Source organism: Xiphophorus maculatus, chromosome 10 (genome assembly GCF_002775205.1).
Source record: "Xiphophorus maculatus strain JP 163 A chromosome 10, X_maculatus-5.0-male, whole genome shotgun sequence".
Taxonomy (NCBI): Eukaryota; Metazoa; Chordata; class Actinopteri; order Cyprinodontiformes; family Poeciliidae; genus Xiphophorus; species Xiphophorus maculatus.
Window position 1 is genome coordinate 16,036,203 of NC_036452.1, and position 16,274 is coordinate 16,052,476.

A 16,274-nucleotide genomic window follows, 5' to 3' on the forward strand; every position below is an offset into this window, starting at 1 on the left:
TACGTCTGTAACTTTCCTTTGAATGCATCAACTCTGTGGCTTTAAGCAGACCTCTACAGAACATTTCCCACCTCAAAGTCCAGATACTCGTCTCGCAGGCGGTACTCCTCCAGCTCCCGGCCTTTGACCTTGCGGTCCGGAGGAAAAGACCGCAGCTCAGTGAGATCAGTGGAGACGGCTCTGAACCGAGCTTCATGGGATCTGATCTGCTCCTCCTGAAAGCGCAGAATCAACACAAAAACATTTTCGGCGCAACGGCAAACACAACCATCTGATTAATTACATTCTGATAGTCGCTTGCTGTTTCTCTCATTATTTTTTTTTATGACAAAAATTTTTTTATTTAAGCACCAAATTATGTGAATGTTTAACTTCAGAACAATCTGAATAGAACTTGGATTGTTTATGCACTAAAGTGCAGCGCAGCCATAAAAAACTTTTAAAAAACTCAACCTTTTGTGCTGCTACCATTTTACAGATATTATAATAAATGTTTCCAGAGATCATCAAAGGTCAACCAACCACTCATCCCCACATTTACAAAATCAAACAAATTTTGTGCCAATCAACTGTTACAAAAGTTTTAGCAGCACAAACACACAAAAAGTTCATTTATATCAATTTTGTCTGATTTTGTTAATCTGGGCGAAGGGAAGTGTGATCTCTTGTGACCTTTGGAAACTTTTTTTTATATCTTAAAAGTTATAACAGCACAAACCAGCAAAAGTGTAGCTCAGTGTACTGACGGTATATTTTGTTTGATTTTGTAAATGTGAACTGGCTGGTTGACCTTTGATGACCTCTGGAGACATTTATTAATGACAGCAGAACAAACCTGCGCGTAAAAGCACAACATTATACACTGAAGTTGTTCGTGACATATAAAGCAGTTAACGGGTTCAACCTGATGGAAATGTCCGATAGTTAATGGTACCTCGGACAGTTTGGACATCGTTCCTGGCAGCAGCGGTCGGCTGAACTTCTTCTGGGAGCCGATGGCTGCTGGGAAGGGAGGAGATGAGAACATGGCGGCCACCGTGTTTATACGCGTGATCCAGGACTGCATCTGCTCAGCGTTCCTGTCATGGATAAATCACACAGTGCTCATTAAAACTAAATGCTCAGTTTGGGACGACTGCTTCTACTCTGTGGTGTTTTACACCAACAGCAGCACTTGGCTGGGCTGCAGCATCAAAGGGATTATAAATGGTCAGAAAATGCAGCACTGCTGTTGACAAAGAACTGATTTTGGAGCCAATTAATGCATGAGAGAACAGACTCTGTTCTACACTAAAAGACCAATTAGGGCCTTGTGAGGAATATCAGCTCGAATCAGACAGCCTCGCTTTAAAATCCCAGAGGAGACGGACAGAAGATTGGAAATGGAGAGACAAAGAGAGAGAGAGAAAGAGAGACAGAGAGGAGTTCAGCTATCTGGGACAAATACAAGCTGCAAACTGGAGCACAGAGCCTGTCCTCCTGGGGCTGAAACATGTGGCCAATCACGCGCCACTTCCTGGATCCTGCTGAGTGCACCTCCACCTTCAGCACACGGGCAATTTAGCATGCGGCCAACGACAATCTGAGTGCATTCCTATTAGCAACAGATAATTGCCTCATAAGGTCAAATTTCTTACAACAAATTAAGCTGAACTGAGGCTCGTACATCAATCGGTCTCATGATCTAAAAGAAGAAAAAAGAAATGATTGACCTTCTCGATTTGCATTCTTGCATTTATTGAGTATTTATCATTTTCTCAGTTGCTTTAAGAAAGCGTTTTTATGACCCAACATTGATTCTTTACCTTAATCTGAGGAAGAGGTTCAGGATCCAGAACAAGTCTGGATCCGTCTGACGTCTCAGCAACACAATCACCTCAGTCAAACAGCAGGAAGGACTTTACTTGGTCTGAAATTTAGCTCTCTCTCAGCTTCTCTAACAGAGAAGATGACCAGATAACCAGAAGGTCACTTAGAAATCAGCAGATGATCAGTCATCAAGTCAAGATCATCATCATCACTTTGGATTTGAAACCATGTTGGTACGATGAGAAACGAGATTAAAGAAAGGGACACTGAGGAATCTTACACAACCTCACATCAAAATAGACAAACATAACGTATCCTGCAAACTCTTAGTTGATTGGGAAAGTCTACTTGATCGACTCCAAGTTTCAATTTGACTCCTCCAATGCTTTGGGGGGAGGAGTCGTCACAAGGGAATCGTCAACCAATCAGAGGCTGACTGATATTCCTTGAATAAGAGACAAATTTAAAATCAATAATTCTTTTTAAAAAGTATTACTAATTATGGGTCAGTTCAAAGTTTTCCAAATTTCTAAATGGAAAAAAATAAGATTAGATTGCTTGGAAATAACCGATGGGACGGGATCTCTGTGTGTGAGAGGTTTGTTGTGTTTTTTTTTAGATGAGTGGTGTCCAAAACTTTTGCCCTGATAAATTTTAACTATTGGTGGGCTACAAAATTCATGAATTAAAAGAATGCAAAAAATATTTTGCAAATCATGTAAAATATAAGAAGGGTTTTGAACTGTTGCCTTATTAAAAGAAAACAAAACATTTCCACATTTTTTGAGTCATCAGTTGTTTTCTATTATGTTCGTCAAATTCTTCACCGTTCTTGACTTGTGGACAGGGACCAAAAAAAAAAATCATTTGAAGGCCACAAATAGCCCCTGGGCCACAGTTTGGACACTCTTGCATTAGATCTAATCTCCAGCCTTTGGAAGACATTTTGAAAAGACCTGGAGAAAATCAGTTCTGAAGCTCATAGTTTGAACCTGAAAAGCTTTTCTGCACTTCATTAAACACTTTGGACACAAAGGGAACCGACTGTCTTAGGATTTCTAACAGCTTCATGTGTCTAAACGATTTCTTTGTGGATGAGTCCTGAATGCATCCTGCAACAGCAGCAGCCTCTCCACAAACATCCCACAACAGATTGCTCGACACCCAGCCCCCTCTCATGGACCATCGGGGAGTCTGAGATTACATGAATGATGCTTGGCTCTAACCTGAAAGACCAGATGGTTTATTGCACTCAACCATCTGTGTAGAAGTTGTTGGACAGTGGTTGGAAAACGGTAAAAAATAAAAAATACTTGGCAGATGATTAATTTTATCCATCACTGTCAATTCTCTGATATCTATGTATTAACATCTTTCAATAGCCAGTCATGGTTTTAGACAAGATAAGAGAGAAATAATCTGGGATATAAAAAGAAAACTCATGTTAGTGATATAAATGTTGCAGTAACCACTTACAGAAGAGTCTGTAGTGGCAGCTTGGTAGAAAACATTTAAATCCTGACTGAAGTATTACGGTATCTATATACTCAATGACTCCAAGCTGGTGTATTTCTCATCAATACAGTGCAATCCATGCTCATGGCACCCCTAGTAGAGATTTCCAAAAAAGCATACAGCTGTATCTATCTTCTATTATTTCACACTGAATCCAACTTTTAATTTGAGCACATTTATCCAGAAATTCCAAAGTTTTAGCTCACGGAGACAGGAATCTGCGTGGATTGCAGCTCAACGCACAGCTCTTCTATTGGATTTGGGTTGATTTACTGTCCAGAGAATCATTTGAGAGTTGATTTGGCCATGTGCTCTGAATCAAAATCTTGTTAAAAGTCCCAGTGATTACACATTCTTAGCTTCCTGGCAGAGGCTATATTCATTTGAGTTACACAGAGTTCATGATGCTCGGTACGCCAACACTGCTCACTGCATGTTTGGAAGAGAAACAGGCCCACAGCATCACAGATCCCACACCTTACTTAACAATGAGCATGAGGTGCTCTTCAATATATTCAGCCTACAATACATGTTTGTATTTTTCATGGCAGGATGCATAAAGTTTATTTCCATTTTATCTCAGAGTGTTACCATTGCTCAAACTATATTAGGTCAGAAAAAGAAGCCAGTAACTTTTTTGGGTTTGCATGTGCAGAGGCTACAGGAGAAAATGGACATTCATGATAATTTGTGTGTTTAGGTTCCTTCCAGCTCACTGAGCAACGTAAACGGGGCGTAACGAGACTCACGGTGCCTGGAAGAGATAAACCCTCCAGTCAGCCGTCCGCAGGTAGAAGACATTGGGTCTCTTGCTGTAGTCCGACGCCTTCATTGCCAGAGAATGATGGATGGACACGGCGTTCTTCAGGTCTTCATCCGACAGCTGCTTATCGGGCCGGTACTCGCCCTGAGATGACAAGGTTCAGCAGGAATTAATATCCAAACTGTTCATAGGGATTCCTCTATCAAGAAAAGAGCCAAAATGCTGATTGGTAGTAAACTTAAATTATTTGATCAAATTTAATTACGAGCTTCAGTAAAACAAGACTTTGGATGTGAATTTTGCCTAAGCAAATGAAGAAACTATTGTTTTAGTAGGAATATAACCAAAGTTACTCACAAATTTGGACAACAACCCTTTTATTTCATGTCTGAAGAAAATGATTACAACAAATTACTTCTGATTGGAAACGTTTAGTGATATTATGTAATGGTTGGTGTTTCTGGACACCAAAGCCCTGAGCAGGTGCAGTTTTTCTTTCCGTTTGGAAGCAGCAGCAGCAGCAGCAGCAGCAGCAGCAGCAGGCTGTTCTGCTGACAGAGGTCGCCTGTTCCTGGAGCCAGACTCTTCGCTCCGTATGGGTCTCTGCTTGCTGCCAGGACCCGGCGGCAGGGCCCGTTATGCCATAAGACATAAAGAAGAAGCGCTAATCTAAAACCAGCTAGTTCCTGATGTTTGTTTTTTTTTCCTCTTCACCTTCTGCTATAAATCTGCTGCTCCTGGAATGAAAGTCTAACAGGAAGCTAATGGCGATGCAGTCAAGCGTTTCTTAACAGGATGAATAATGCATATCAATCAGTGGCTGGTGCAAACTGCTTCTCATTGCATTTTTTCAGGCTATTTACATGAAATGAGGGGAAAATATCCAGAGTTCACACTGTTTATGCTGATGAAAGAGCCTTACTTTTTGTAGATATAGAATTAGCCCTTTAAGGATGGCGTAGAAAGTCTTCCAGCCTCTCTTCCCTCTCGGTGCTTGAACGACAAACATGTTAAAACGTTAAGTAACACAAACGTCAGGGCAAAAGCAGATAATCTAGATGTTAATTAAAGCTCAGTTCATTTGTAGAATCAAAAATCTGCATTTTAAAACGTTAGACATGCAGAAGTATTCACACTCTTTGCACCATTTCATGTAAATTCACATAAATTGTAATGTATTTTGTTGTGGTTTTATGTGATAAATTAACACATAGCAGTGATTGTGAGGAAAATGAAAATCTAACAATAAATACTTTCCCTGTTCCTGCCAAAGAAAAGCAACCCCACAGCATAATGCTGCCTCCACCCTGTTTTAAGGTGGCGTATTTTTAGCTTTCCTTAATCGGTGGTTTGATGGAAAAAGCTGTTGCTGAACTAAAGAGTTAATTCAGTGCCAGACTGCTGCATCCTAGGTGCACAAAGGAGAGTTATCGTATTTCCTTCCTCTCAGCGTCTGTTGGACTTTAACGATCACTGCTGCCAACAAACTCAGTAAGATTTTACACCCCTGCTGTTTTTCTCAGTTAAATAACATTACTGCTATTTTCACACTCCAGTTGTTTTCACAGTTTTTCCACTTCTAGTAAATAGTTTGTTGTTGTTGTTTTTAATGCACATAAATTTCTGTAATTCACTTTCTAATTTTTTCTTCTCTAAATGAACTTACTCCGCTTCACATTGCTTTTAATCTGAATATGCTATTTTTAATAAATGCACAGTATTACTTTTCCTGTGTTAAACATTTAAATTTTTCATTATTATTTCTATATTTTTTACCTTTGTGTGAATCTGTAGGTTTCCTCTTACTTTAACCCGGTGCTGTCACACCTGAGTTTCTCCACTGTGGGGTTAATAGAGGATGTTTTCCTTTTTTGTATCAGAGGTGAGCAGGATCAGTATATATGCATGGAATACTTTTAAGATTTTTTCTTATGATTAAAAAGCATAATTTTCTTCACTTTTTCTGCTAAAATGAATCCAAATAAAAAAAAAAAGAAAGCTTGTGGCTTGTGACAAAGTGAAAAAGTTCAAAGAGCATGAATACCTCTGTAAGTGTATAATCTAAAAAACATTTGAAACACTAAAAACGACGACCAGCATTTAGTGAAGTGAAGGAAGTTTTGATGAAACATTTGATGAACTGTCCGTCTCGTACTTCTCTTTCCGTCTGAGTCAGCATGGACTTTCCGCACCAGGAATCCGTTCTTGTACAGCAGCATTCCCGTTGGCTCCATCCCGTCCGACAGGGGCTTCCCGCTGCTGCCCACCCTCTTCATTGGCCTGGAAGCGTCGGAGTCCAGGAGGCTGTCCCCAAGCTCTGAAAATGACTTCCGCAGCTCTTCCTCATCTCTATGGAGACAAAGTATAAAAAAAACACAGACTCCATGGTGATCAACACTTACGTGTCCTGCCTCATTAGCAATAAACACATCATCATTCATCCTGTCCTTTCTGCCGTGCACTGTGTGCTTGTTACACCAGGACATGAGATTTCACATGAGTCAAATCACCGGTCGCTGCCGCTGTCTCAGCCGAGCTTCAGCTCTTCAAGGCGCTTACAAAAGCAGCGCATCAGCAACGGAAAGAACAGGAGCTGTCTTCAAAGCTTTCAGTGTGTTTTCCTCTCCTGCTCTTTGAAACTCCGGCCGGTCTTTAGGATCAAAAAAGGCAGAGTGACACCTTCCTTCTTTTTCTGGCTTTGAGGCAGAAAACAGAGACTTATTTACCCAGAAGACCAGATCCTGACACATCACTCTTCCTTTTCCTCGCTGGATCTTCAAACTCTCTGAACGGGTTACAAATTTCTTATAGTCGATGTTTTTGGGTGAATCTTCTTCTGAGTCGAATGTTTCAAACTGGAAGTCTTGACAAATTATTTTGAAATGTATTCCAAATGCTTTCAATCCACTGTATTTTATGCTTTCAATCATCTTGTAGAACAATTTCTAAACAACTAGATATAACATTTCAACCTTACTGAGATTAGTCTTCATCAGTCTTGTGGGAAACTTCACGGTCACAGAAAAACCCAGGAACCACCAAGACTATCATCAAGCAGCTAGAACACCAGTAACACCAGTAACAACCAGTTTCTGTTAACAGTGAAGTGAGTTGAACTTCCACATGACAGCGTAGAGGTGATGCAGAGCAAGAAAGAAGCCACTCCTTCAAACTGTCACTGAACTTTGCAGTAGCAATTCAAAGGCCCAGCTCAGAAAGGGTTTATGTTCATTTAGAGCTGAACAATAAACCAGTAAAATTCTGATTTTATTGCAGTAGCACAATATTTTGATTCCATTTTTGTTGATCATTATCCTGCACAAAGACTCAATAGTGACCCATTTCCAGTTTCCTGGCAAATGCCATCAGATTGTTTCTTAAAATTTCCTGGGTCGGCAGCAGAGTAACAGCCCCACAGCATCACAGATCCTCCACCGTACATCTAAAGTTGGCTTTCCCATTTATTCACTTTTTGCCAACAGACTGTTTTTTGCTAAAACTTTCAATCTAACTGCCTCTTGTTTCAAAGACACAGAAAAATAATGACCCAGCATCACCTTCATTGTGCAGTAGCACACACAATTTGATCAGCATAAATATAAATCAATGTCAAAACCACAACATTTATTGAACATTATTAGGTTGTTGTCCTTTAGTAAATGTCAGAAGAAAAATAATCAGGAGAACCAAATAGTTGTCCGTACTCTATAAAATTTTTCCATACTTGTCACCTCCAAAACCATTAAAGCAAACTTCATACTTTTCAAGGCAGCATAGGAGCCGTGCATTAAGATATTTTTTATTCTTTGAAAGTTGCAACAAGGACAATAAGCTCAAGAAAGTCAGGAAGAAAGTTTGAAATGATACAGTCCTTAAAACGGTACCCTGATATGCTGAGTAGACCAATTAAGGTTTTTGGAAAAATATCTTCAGGCTACCTCAACTTTTGATTCTGCTCTTTAACTAAATAATATATCCCGTAATTTTACAAATCTAGGAGACAATCCGACATGCATGATGCAAAAGCTGTGATAATCCTTTTCTCCTCTAAATAACCTCCCACGTTGCTCTGTATCTTTTTAAAGGGATTTGTCTCATTAGCCAATGATAGGTGCTTTAAAGCAACAACAATCAGGAGCCTCTCTCCGCACCAGCCTGGCGAGGAAACATGGCGGTTCCAGTTGTTACCTCACCAGGTGGCACCCCTGCAAAGGTTCAACCCAAAAATAGAAAACACCCCCCTTGAGACCACGCTATGAGTAACCAACAGTACATAACAGCAGTTAACCCCCATGCAGGACCGAGAGAGAGAGAGGATGAGACCGAGCCAATGAGCATCTAGCCTGTTGCCTGGTAACTGCCGGCCTTTCCTGAATTTGTCCGTCTCCACGCAGATGAAAAGTGGAGAGAAGATAAAGAAGTGACAGAAGAGACGCAGAGACAGGAGCAAGAAGAAGACAAAAGCTCAGTGTTGTCAGATGGCAAAACGTTAGCGGTGTGAGTGAATAAACACGAGACGGAAAAGTTAAATTAAAAAAGACGGAGATGAAGGAAAAGTAATTAAAAGAAAAGGAGTGGGAAAAGCAAAATGAAAGGAATCAAATATTTTTACAACAAAAAGTGGGTTATCTTAGTAATAAATACAAGAGAACAAAGGTGTAAAGGATTTAGAGGAGAGGTAGTGTAGAAAAAAATTTGAGGGCAAAAAAAAAAAATCTGAACTAAGGTTTTAAAATTGTTAATAAAAAAAACACACACACACACACACACAAAACTCTTGAAAGTTAGGAGAGACGATGTAGAGCAAATGTCAAAGTACAAAATAAAAATAGATAAATATATGTAAAGCACAAAAAAAGACAGCATGCTGCTGTACGGGAAAACAGATTAAAACAAATGCATTTTGGGTAATCTGTGCTGCTTTGGTTGCCAGGGGAAACAGATTGGCTGCGTTTCACCTGTGACGCTGAGTCAGTGGACCAAATGACAGAAGCACTCAAAACACAGTCAAGTGAAAGAGGACAGTAATTCATCCACACGCGCTCTGCTGTACGCTGCAGCCTCTCTTCATTCATGGCTTTAATTCAGCCAGAGGACGGCCTCTTTCTAGCGAAACAACACAAAACCTGGAAGATGCTCATTCAATTCTTCAAAACTAGTTCATTTTAAAAATAAAATGACAACCGTTAGATCCTTGTGTAAGATCCTTACAAAAAATAAAAGTAACTTTATAAAAGAAGACGAAATAGAAAGATACACAGGGTATTTAAAAATAAATAAGTCTCAGAACAGTTTAAATTTTACATCAAATCACTCGTATAGTTTATAGATGTCAACAAAGGTTTCACAGTGGCCAGAGTTCCTGGTAAATCACAGCACAGCCCCTCCCTCAACAGGGTGCCTGCAGCTTTTAGTTGCTTACCAGACAGAAATGTTCTTTGTTTCTTCGGTACCAAAGACAAAACAGCACCTCGAAAAACCACTATGCAGAATAAGTCTGAATATCTCTGAAATCACCACCAAGTCAGACCTTGAAGCAGGTAGACTACAGCAGCAGATGACCACGCCGGCCCAGGTCTTTCAGCAAAGACCAGGAAACTGAGACTGCAGCCCACACAAGCAACAACCAACACTGGCCAGTAAAAACGCTCCCTGGTGTTGTGAGGATCGATTTTAGCTGACATTCAGACGGCAGGTTCAGAATGTGCAGAAACATGAAAACAAGGATCCATCCTGCCTTGAATCAGCAGTTCAGGCCGGTGGTGCTGCTTTGATGAATACTTTACTGGCATATTTTAGCTCCTTCAGTACGTCTTTAGAACAACTTAAATACCAGCCTTCCAGTTTACGATACCTGGTTGAATCTGTGTACTTGAAGACGTGGCCAATGTGTGGATATAACAATCTGCACCATTGTTCTTTATATCAAAACACTTATATTATGTTTTTATGTCAATACTGCAAAAATCTTATTATTATTAAATATTACAGGTTAGAACACCATAAAAAAATGCCCTTCAAGGTAAAGTCCTAGTTTGAGAACACAATCTTGGCAAATAAGGCTGATTCTGTTTTTGTGGTTATTAGCTGGATTGTGTTTCTGTCTGTTTTCCAGCCACATCAGTGTCCCCTAACGAACATGCTCTTTTTGGACAGTGGACAGATGCATCATCATCTGGAAAAATCAATCAAAAGTAATTTTAATGTTCCCCTGTGCAGGTCCTGTAGACGTACTCCTTGTCATCTGTCTGAACCTGCCCTATAACCAATGACTGTTTTAGACAGAAAGTGTAGCTAGCATACCAACACAAAAGATACTCCATAGATGAAACTATAACACAAACTGCTCTTTGAGAAGTTTGTGTACGAAAACTTCACTTTTCAATTTTTGAGTTGCTTTTTTTTGTGTGTTAAAGATGTGGAAGGCTGGAGGGCTTTAATGTAAGGATTTTCCAAATAAAACATTTTTAAAGTGAAAAGTTTGATGTGTTACGCATTCGCCATGAAATGTTGGTCTCATCTGGTCGGAGTCTTCCACATGTAGCTGCTTGGCATGACTGCAGCTGTGTCGTCCTCTTTCCATTTTTATATATGGTACATTAAACAGAAACGTTCAAAGCGTCGAGACCCTGTTTTATAAACTTCTTACTCGGGTTTCTCCCTGATCTGTCTGCTGCGTTCCTTGGTCTTCGTCATCCTGTTTGCTCCCTAATAAACGCCTGAGGTCTTCACAGAACAGCCTGGTTTATTCCATTTACAAATGAGTAAAGACTGCAATACATTTTCATTTGGAGTATCATTAGATTAACCAGATAATTTTCCTTCAACTAAACAAAAATTGTGACTATTTTGTCTTTCACATAAAATCTCAACAATATGTTTGTGGTTCAAACATGACAAAATGTGGTCAAGTTTCAACTTGACCACATTTCTTGCCTAAAATGGAACAGCTGCTTTCCTCTAGTGAACGCTTGATCATTCGTAGTAAACGATGCATCTACAGCTAAAATAATACTTTGAACATAAATATGTGAAACGCTCAGTCCTTTCTGCTAGACTAAACATCAGCACAGTGTAGGGCAACTCCAGGCCTTCAGGGCCGGTCTCCTGCAACTTTTAGATGCATCTCTACTTCAACACACCTGAGTCAAATAATGAGGTCATTAGCAGGACTCTGGAGAACTTGACTGCACTTAGGAGGTGATTCAGTTGTTGGATTCAAATGTGTTCATATTTAGAGAAAAATGTTGTTTTTTTTTATCTTAAATAAAAATGTAAAGATATTTTACACAGTTTTGGCTTAATTATTGCTCTGAATGTCTTGTTCTTTTGGCAAATGGCCGTTTTTAGAGACTGTATACTCCAGGTAGCAATCGATCGATTACTAAATTAGTTAATGATTATTTGAAAAATCGATTCATAATGATTAACCCGATTAATTGATTCAGTCCTACTGCGCATCCCAGAGTGGGAAACAGACTGTTAGGTTAACCTGTCTCACTCAATTGACCGTAGGTGTGTGTTCGTGGTTGTGTGTCCTCCATGCTGCCCCCTGCTTTGTGCCCAATGACACCGGCTTTTCCTCATCATACTCAGACTTTTCTCCATCCAGAACTCTGCATCCACCTGCATCTTGACTTGTTGCGTCTCAGTTTCAGAGCTCGCTGCCGGCCCTCCTCCCCCGCTCCTGAACGAGGAAGCGAGTGTGCGTGTGCACTGTACGCATCTGCGTACAGTGCACACAGAAAGAAGAACATGTGGGCGCATCCGAGCGTTCTGCTGACAGTGAGCGTGCGTGTGTGTAGTTCCCCGTGTGGGTGTGAAATTACATCTTTCGAGTTGGAGCTTAGAACACAAAAAACACAAAGACACACCTGTAATAAGATGCCAGACTTCAGATACCGTTTGTGATCATATAATCTGAGTTAACAGTTTGTTTTTGTGCCTGAGTATCACACCTCCATCACACTACTCATTATCTGAGCCTCAAGCTGGAGGTAAATCAGTAAATTGATGCTTTGGGGATCTATAAATACAGTGAGATTGAATGAATGCTGACCTGTAGCAGGATCAGGAGCACAAACAAACTGATGCGCACCAGGAGAAAAGCGAGCAGCACATGTAGAGATATTCCATCATAAGTTTCATGATAAACTATGGATAAAGATGCGAGCAGGATGGCGAAGTGACATCGTGAGAGAGTTTCAAAGCTCCACTGCTAAAAGCCTTTACAGCTGTTATTCTGTCTGCATCTCTTTATCTGTGACGGCTCGTGTTTGGAGGTGGATTCTCCTTCGCTTGCTAATGTTTATGCATCTAAAACCGACATCCCCTCCGTCCCCCTGTGGCCTGTTATGCAGCTGCAGTTTAAATAGCAGTCTGTATGTCAGCAGCGAGGTTTGGACCGGAGAGCCAGGGCTCTGGCCGGATCCGCTCCTCTGACCACTTTTATCCCACAGCTCCAGGACCGCCGCTGCCGAGGCTGAGGCTATTTTTGGAGTGGCAGTGGGAGGCTGTGGTCACACCTCTGTACGGGATGCAGGTGGACTGCTGCATGAGATGAAGTTTCTCATGCTCCATTTGGTATTTTGCTGCGTTTCAAAGGCACACACACACACACACACAAACACACCCCCTCATGCACGCTCGCCGCATGCGTTTGTCATGCAGCCCATTGATCTGTTGCTGAGTGCGAGAACACAGGGAGGAAAGAGCGATGCGGTAGCTATGGAGTGTAGTCATGGTGCCGTAACTATGGCAACAAAGCTTGGAAAGCTAGTGACTTAATTGGCATCTCCAAGGTGCTCTGATCTGTGGAGCTGAGCTCCAGAATAGCAACAATCCACACACTGATGTATCCCTCACATGTCAGACAACAAACACGTCACTATTAGATGCAAACAAGTTATTCAATGCACCCTGTTGTTTCCCCCAAGCGTCGGTGTGTGTGTGTGTGTGTTGGTGTGTTGGTGTGAAACACAAGGAAATTAGATACAACACAACTAGATACGGGCACACTGCAATAAATTACAATACCATCAAAACTATTTCTGTAACTCGATTCAAGAACAGAGTTTTACATCGTTAATTTATTCATTACACACTGAGTGATATATTTGCAATGTTAATTTCTGTTGATTTTGGTGGTTTTGTCTTCAAAATAATGAAAACCCAACATTAAATTATTCAATAATTAAAAATAAAGAATAATATTTGTGGACCTAAATCATTTTGTTGTAACCTTGAGTTTCGTCTCTGCAGGCTGCCGGTCAGACTCAGCTCTTCACTTGACTCAACCATTGGAGTCGGAGCAGGGATTCACGCAAAAGTGTCAGATCCACAGCACTGGAGCTGAAGACCTCTGATTTACAGTAACTCAAGGAACGTATGGCTACAATATCAGTCATTGATTGGAAAGTTTGCCTGTAATTAAAGCAGGAGTTCTGCTGGAAAACAAGATCAATAGAATTGATAAGCTGAACAAAACTGACTTTAGGCTAGAAATAAAACAAAAACTTATATACCAACACCAGCAGGTGACATGTCACCCCAATTTATTGAAGAGGGTGTAACCTTGAGACTGAACTTTGAACCTTTATTTCCTAATGAAATGCAAACTTCAGGACACATCTGTGGTGTAGTGGCTCTTAAAACTTTGCCTTCTGTGCATCTTTTTCAATTAAACTTTTTCCTTCCAGTTAACTTTCTGTATGCTTAGCTACAGCAATGACTTGTTAAAATGGTCAATGGCATTAAGTTCCTTTTTTATTCCTGCTCAGTAATATTCTCCTATTCTAGAAACTAAACATTGGGTTTTTATTAGCTATGAGCCATAAATGTCAAAATCAACAAATAAAGAATAAATTTAAATTTCAAATTGAATTTCTGAAGTAAGCCAACTTTGATTGATGTCGTGTTTTATTGAGGTGCGCCTGTGTAATGCTGATGATGATTTACGTCAATCAGTCGAAATTACTCACAGCGTCCACTGCAGCTTCTGATTCTTGATTGAGTTGTAGAGTGCCTGCAGGGGAAAAGAAAACAGAAATCACATTTTCAGAAACGAGCAGAGCCAAGATTCGATCAGGTTTTGGAGGGAACATTTAAGCAGGTTTATTGCGGCTTTCTGAGAAAGATACGTCATAAACCAGGACGCTTCAGTCCAAGAACCATTTTTATGCTGCCCCTTTTTCCAGAGTCAAACTCATTTTGGTTTGCTGAACGACCCGTCAATCACCTAATGAGCCAGAGCAACAAACCTGGTGCACATCTTGGACCAAATGTAAATAATTTAGATTTGCATCAGCCTCCACAGATCTAAATCTAATGAAGCAAGTTCTAACTGTGGGATTTCTCGGGTTAGATCACCAGGTTGACCAGGTAGAGTTAAATTTAATTCTGTTTTCCTTATCTTCTAATTTCCTAATATTTTTCATCTTAGCAATCATTCAACAGTCCTTCAGGTTGAAGGTTTTTCTAAATCTTCCTTTGGAAATTGGATGATTTTAAACCAAATTTCAGTGGAGTACTTGATCATTTTCGGATATTCTTGGTTATTTAGAACCACAATTCTGACTTATGACACATTCAAACATTAGATGCCTGTAAGAAAAACTGAAAGAATGAGCTAATGTTGTTTTAGCATGAAACTAAGCAAAGGACCACATTCTATTTTTTTCTCAGCATCCTATCACTAAGACAAATGAAGGAAATGTTCCATAATTTCCTTAATTGAAATTACGGAAAGCACATTTTGACTGACAGAAAACATTATAAAGCCACATCATAAACCTCAAATGTCTGATAGAGAAACATTTGATCCCGAAGGTCCATCAGATGAGCAGCAGAGAATCACATCTCTGCTCTACAAATCTAGCAAGAAGAAAGCCATAAGAAAAAGCTTAAAGTACTAAAAAGCTTATGGGTCATGAATAGTTTTGAAAGGCAACACAATTACAACTTTTAAGTGAGTTTCAAAACAATAAAACACGGTTTGGAAAAATCACAAGGAACCTCTGAGTCTGCTTTCTGCTTCAGTTTTCCTCCAAATCCTGTATAAAACTTTTCGTTTTCTTAGTGATCATTTCCCCTCTCTAAGGAAGCCGCTCCTTTCCTGTCATTAGCATCAACAATAAATAAAGTAAACCAGCAAGGTAACGGAGCTCAGGGGACGAGGGAGGGTTTAATGGTGCTGCAGGAATCTCAGCTTCAGCTTCCTTTAGATCTGCAGGGACAGGTGAGACATTTAGACACTTTTCCTTCCACAGCTCACAGTGGCATTGGCCTGTGTCAGCTAAATGCCATATAACAAATCCGTTTTCACAGCCAATCTCCAGCAGAGGGATGACAGTGGGGAACCATCAGGGGTGCAGCGATCGAGTCTGACGCAGCTGATGGACGGATGTGACAGATGAAGTGACGTAAAAGACACTTATGAGCTGCTCATCACCTCCTGGTTCAGCCTTTAGCTTTGACACCCTTCCTGACTCCACACTGGGGGAGAAATTAAAGTAACCATGTCGGGTTTAGGAGCCGCTGCTGGTTCTCGATGCTGTTAGCCTTTTGAGAATAATTTTACCCTATCATGACTTTTAGTCAAATGAAACAGGATTCATCGCAGGGTTTGACTCCAAGCGTTTTGCTTTGAAACTGGGCCTAATCAGAGACCGATCCAGAGAATGATGAATATTAATGCTCACCCAGGGTAGCTCATTACAGACTCAGCTCTGTTTCATCGTCTTTGCTGTAAAATCGCAGCTCTGCGGCCCACTTCACAGAATCCGGGAAGAGATTCCCAGCATTCCAGAAAACTAAACTAAACTCCTCCCAACATCAAATCTTGTTGATGGTAAACCAGTAACATACTAGCACTTGTTATGCACAGCTCAGGAAACGTATATACTTTAAAAGATCAGATGTGTTTCTGATTTTAATATTACTTTAATAAAGATCGTTTGGCTTTGGAGGAGAGTAGGTACGTCTCTTTGCCTGGGGTTAGCTTCTGCAGAGTTTCTGAAGATTATTTTAGTTAGAGTTATTACAATATTGTGCTTCAATGTGTTTCAATGGAATCGGAGAATGCAGGTATAAAAAACAACATCAAACATGTTTTCTCAATGTCTGACAATAAAGTCAAACTGAACTTTTCCTGTTTTAAGGGAGCTGGGTTTACAAAAATCCCAGCCAC

The 16,274-nt window shown here is 40.3% G+C and overlaps 1 protein-coding gene across 5 annotated transcripts in view; it reads right to left on the reverse strand.

Annotated features, from left to right (window-relative positions):
• The window catches only part of LOC102236168 (PH and SEC7 domain-containing protein 1-like), a 96,707-nt gene that overhangs the window by 6,083 nt on the left and 74,350 nt on the right, over window positions 1-16,274 (reverse strand). For all 5 annotated transcript variants that reach the window (XM_023340723.1, XM_023340722.1, XM_023340725.1 and 2 more), the window contains 6 exons: window positions 14,068-14,111; window positions 6,243-6,436; window positions 5,010-5,080; window positions 4,074-4,231; window positions 935-1,079; window positions 72-215 (listed from right to left, as the gene is read on the reverse strand). In XM_023340723.1, coding sequence (XP_023196491.1) covers window positions 72-215; window positions 935-1,079; window positions 4,074-4,231; window positions 5,010-5,080; window positions 6,243-6,436; window positions 14,068-14,111 — 756 coding nt within the window. The remainder of the gene's footprint in view (window positions 1-71; window positions 216-934; window positions 1,080-4,073; window positions 4,232-5,009; window positions 5,081-6,242; window positions 6,437-14,067; window positions 14,112-16,274) is intronic.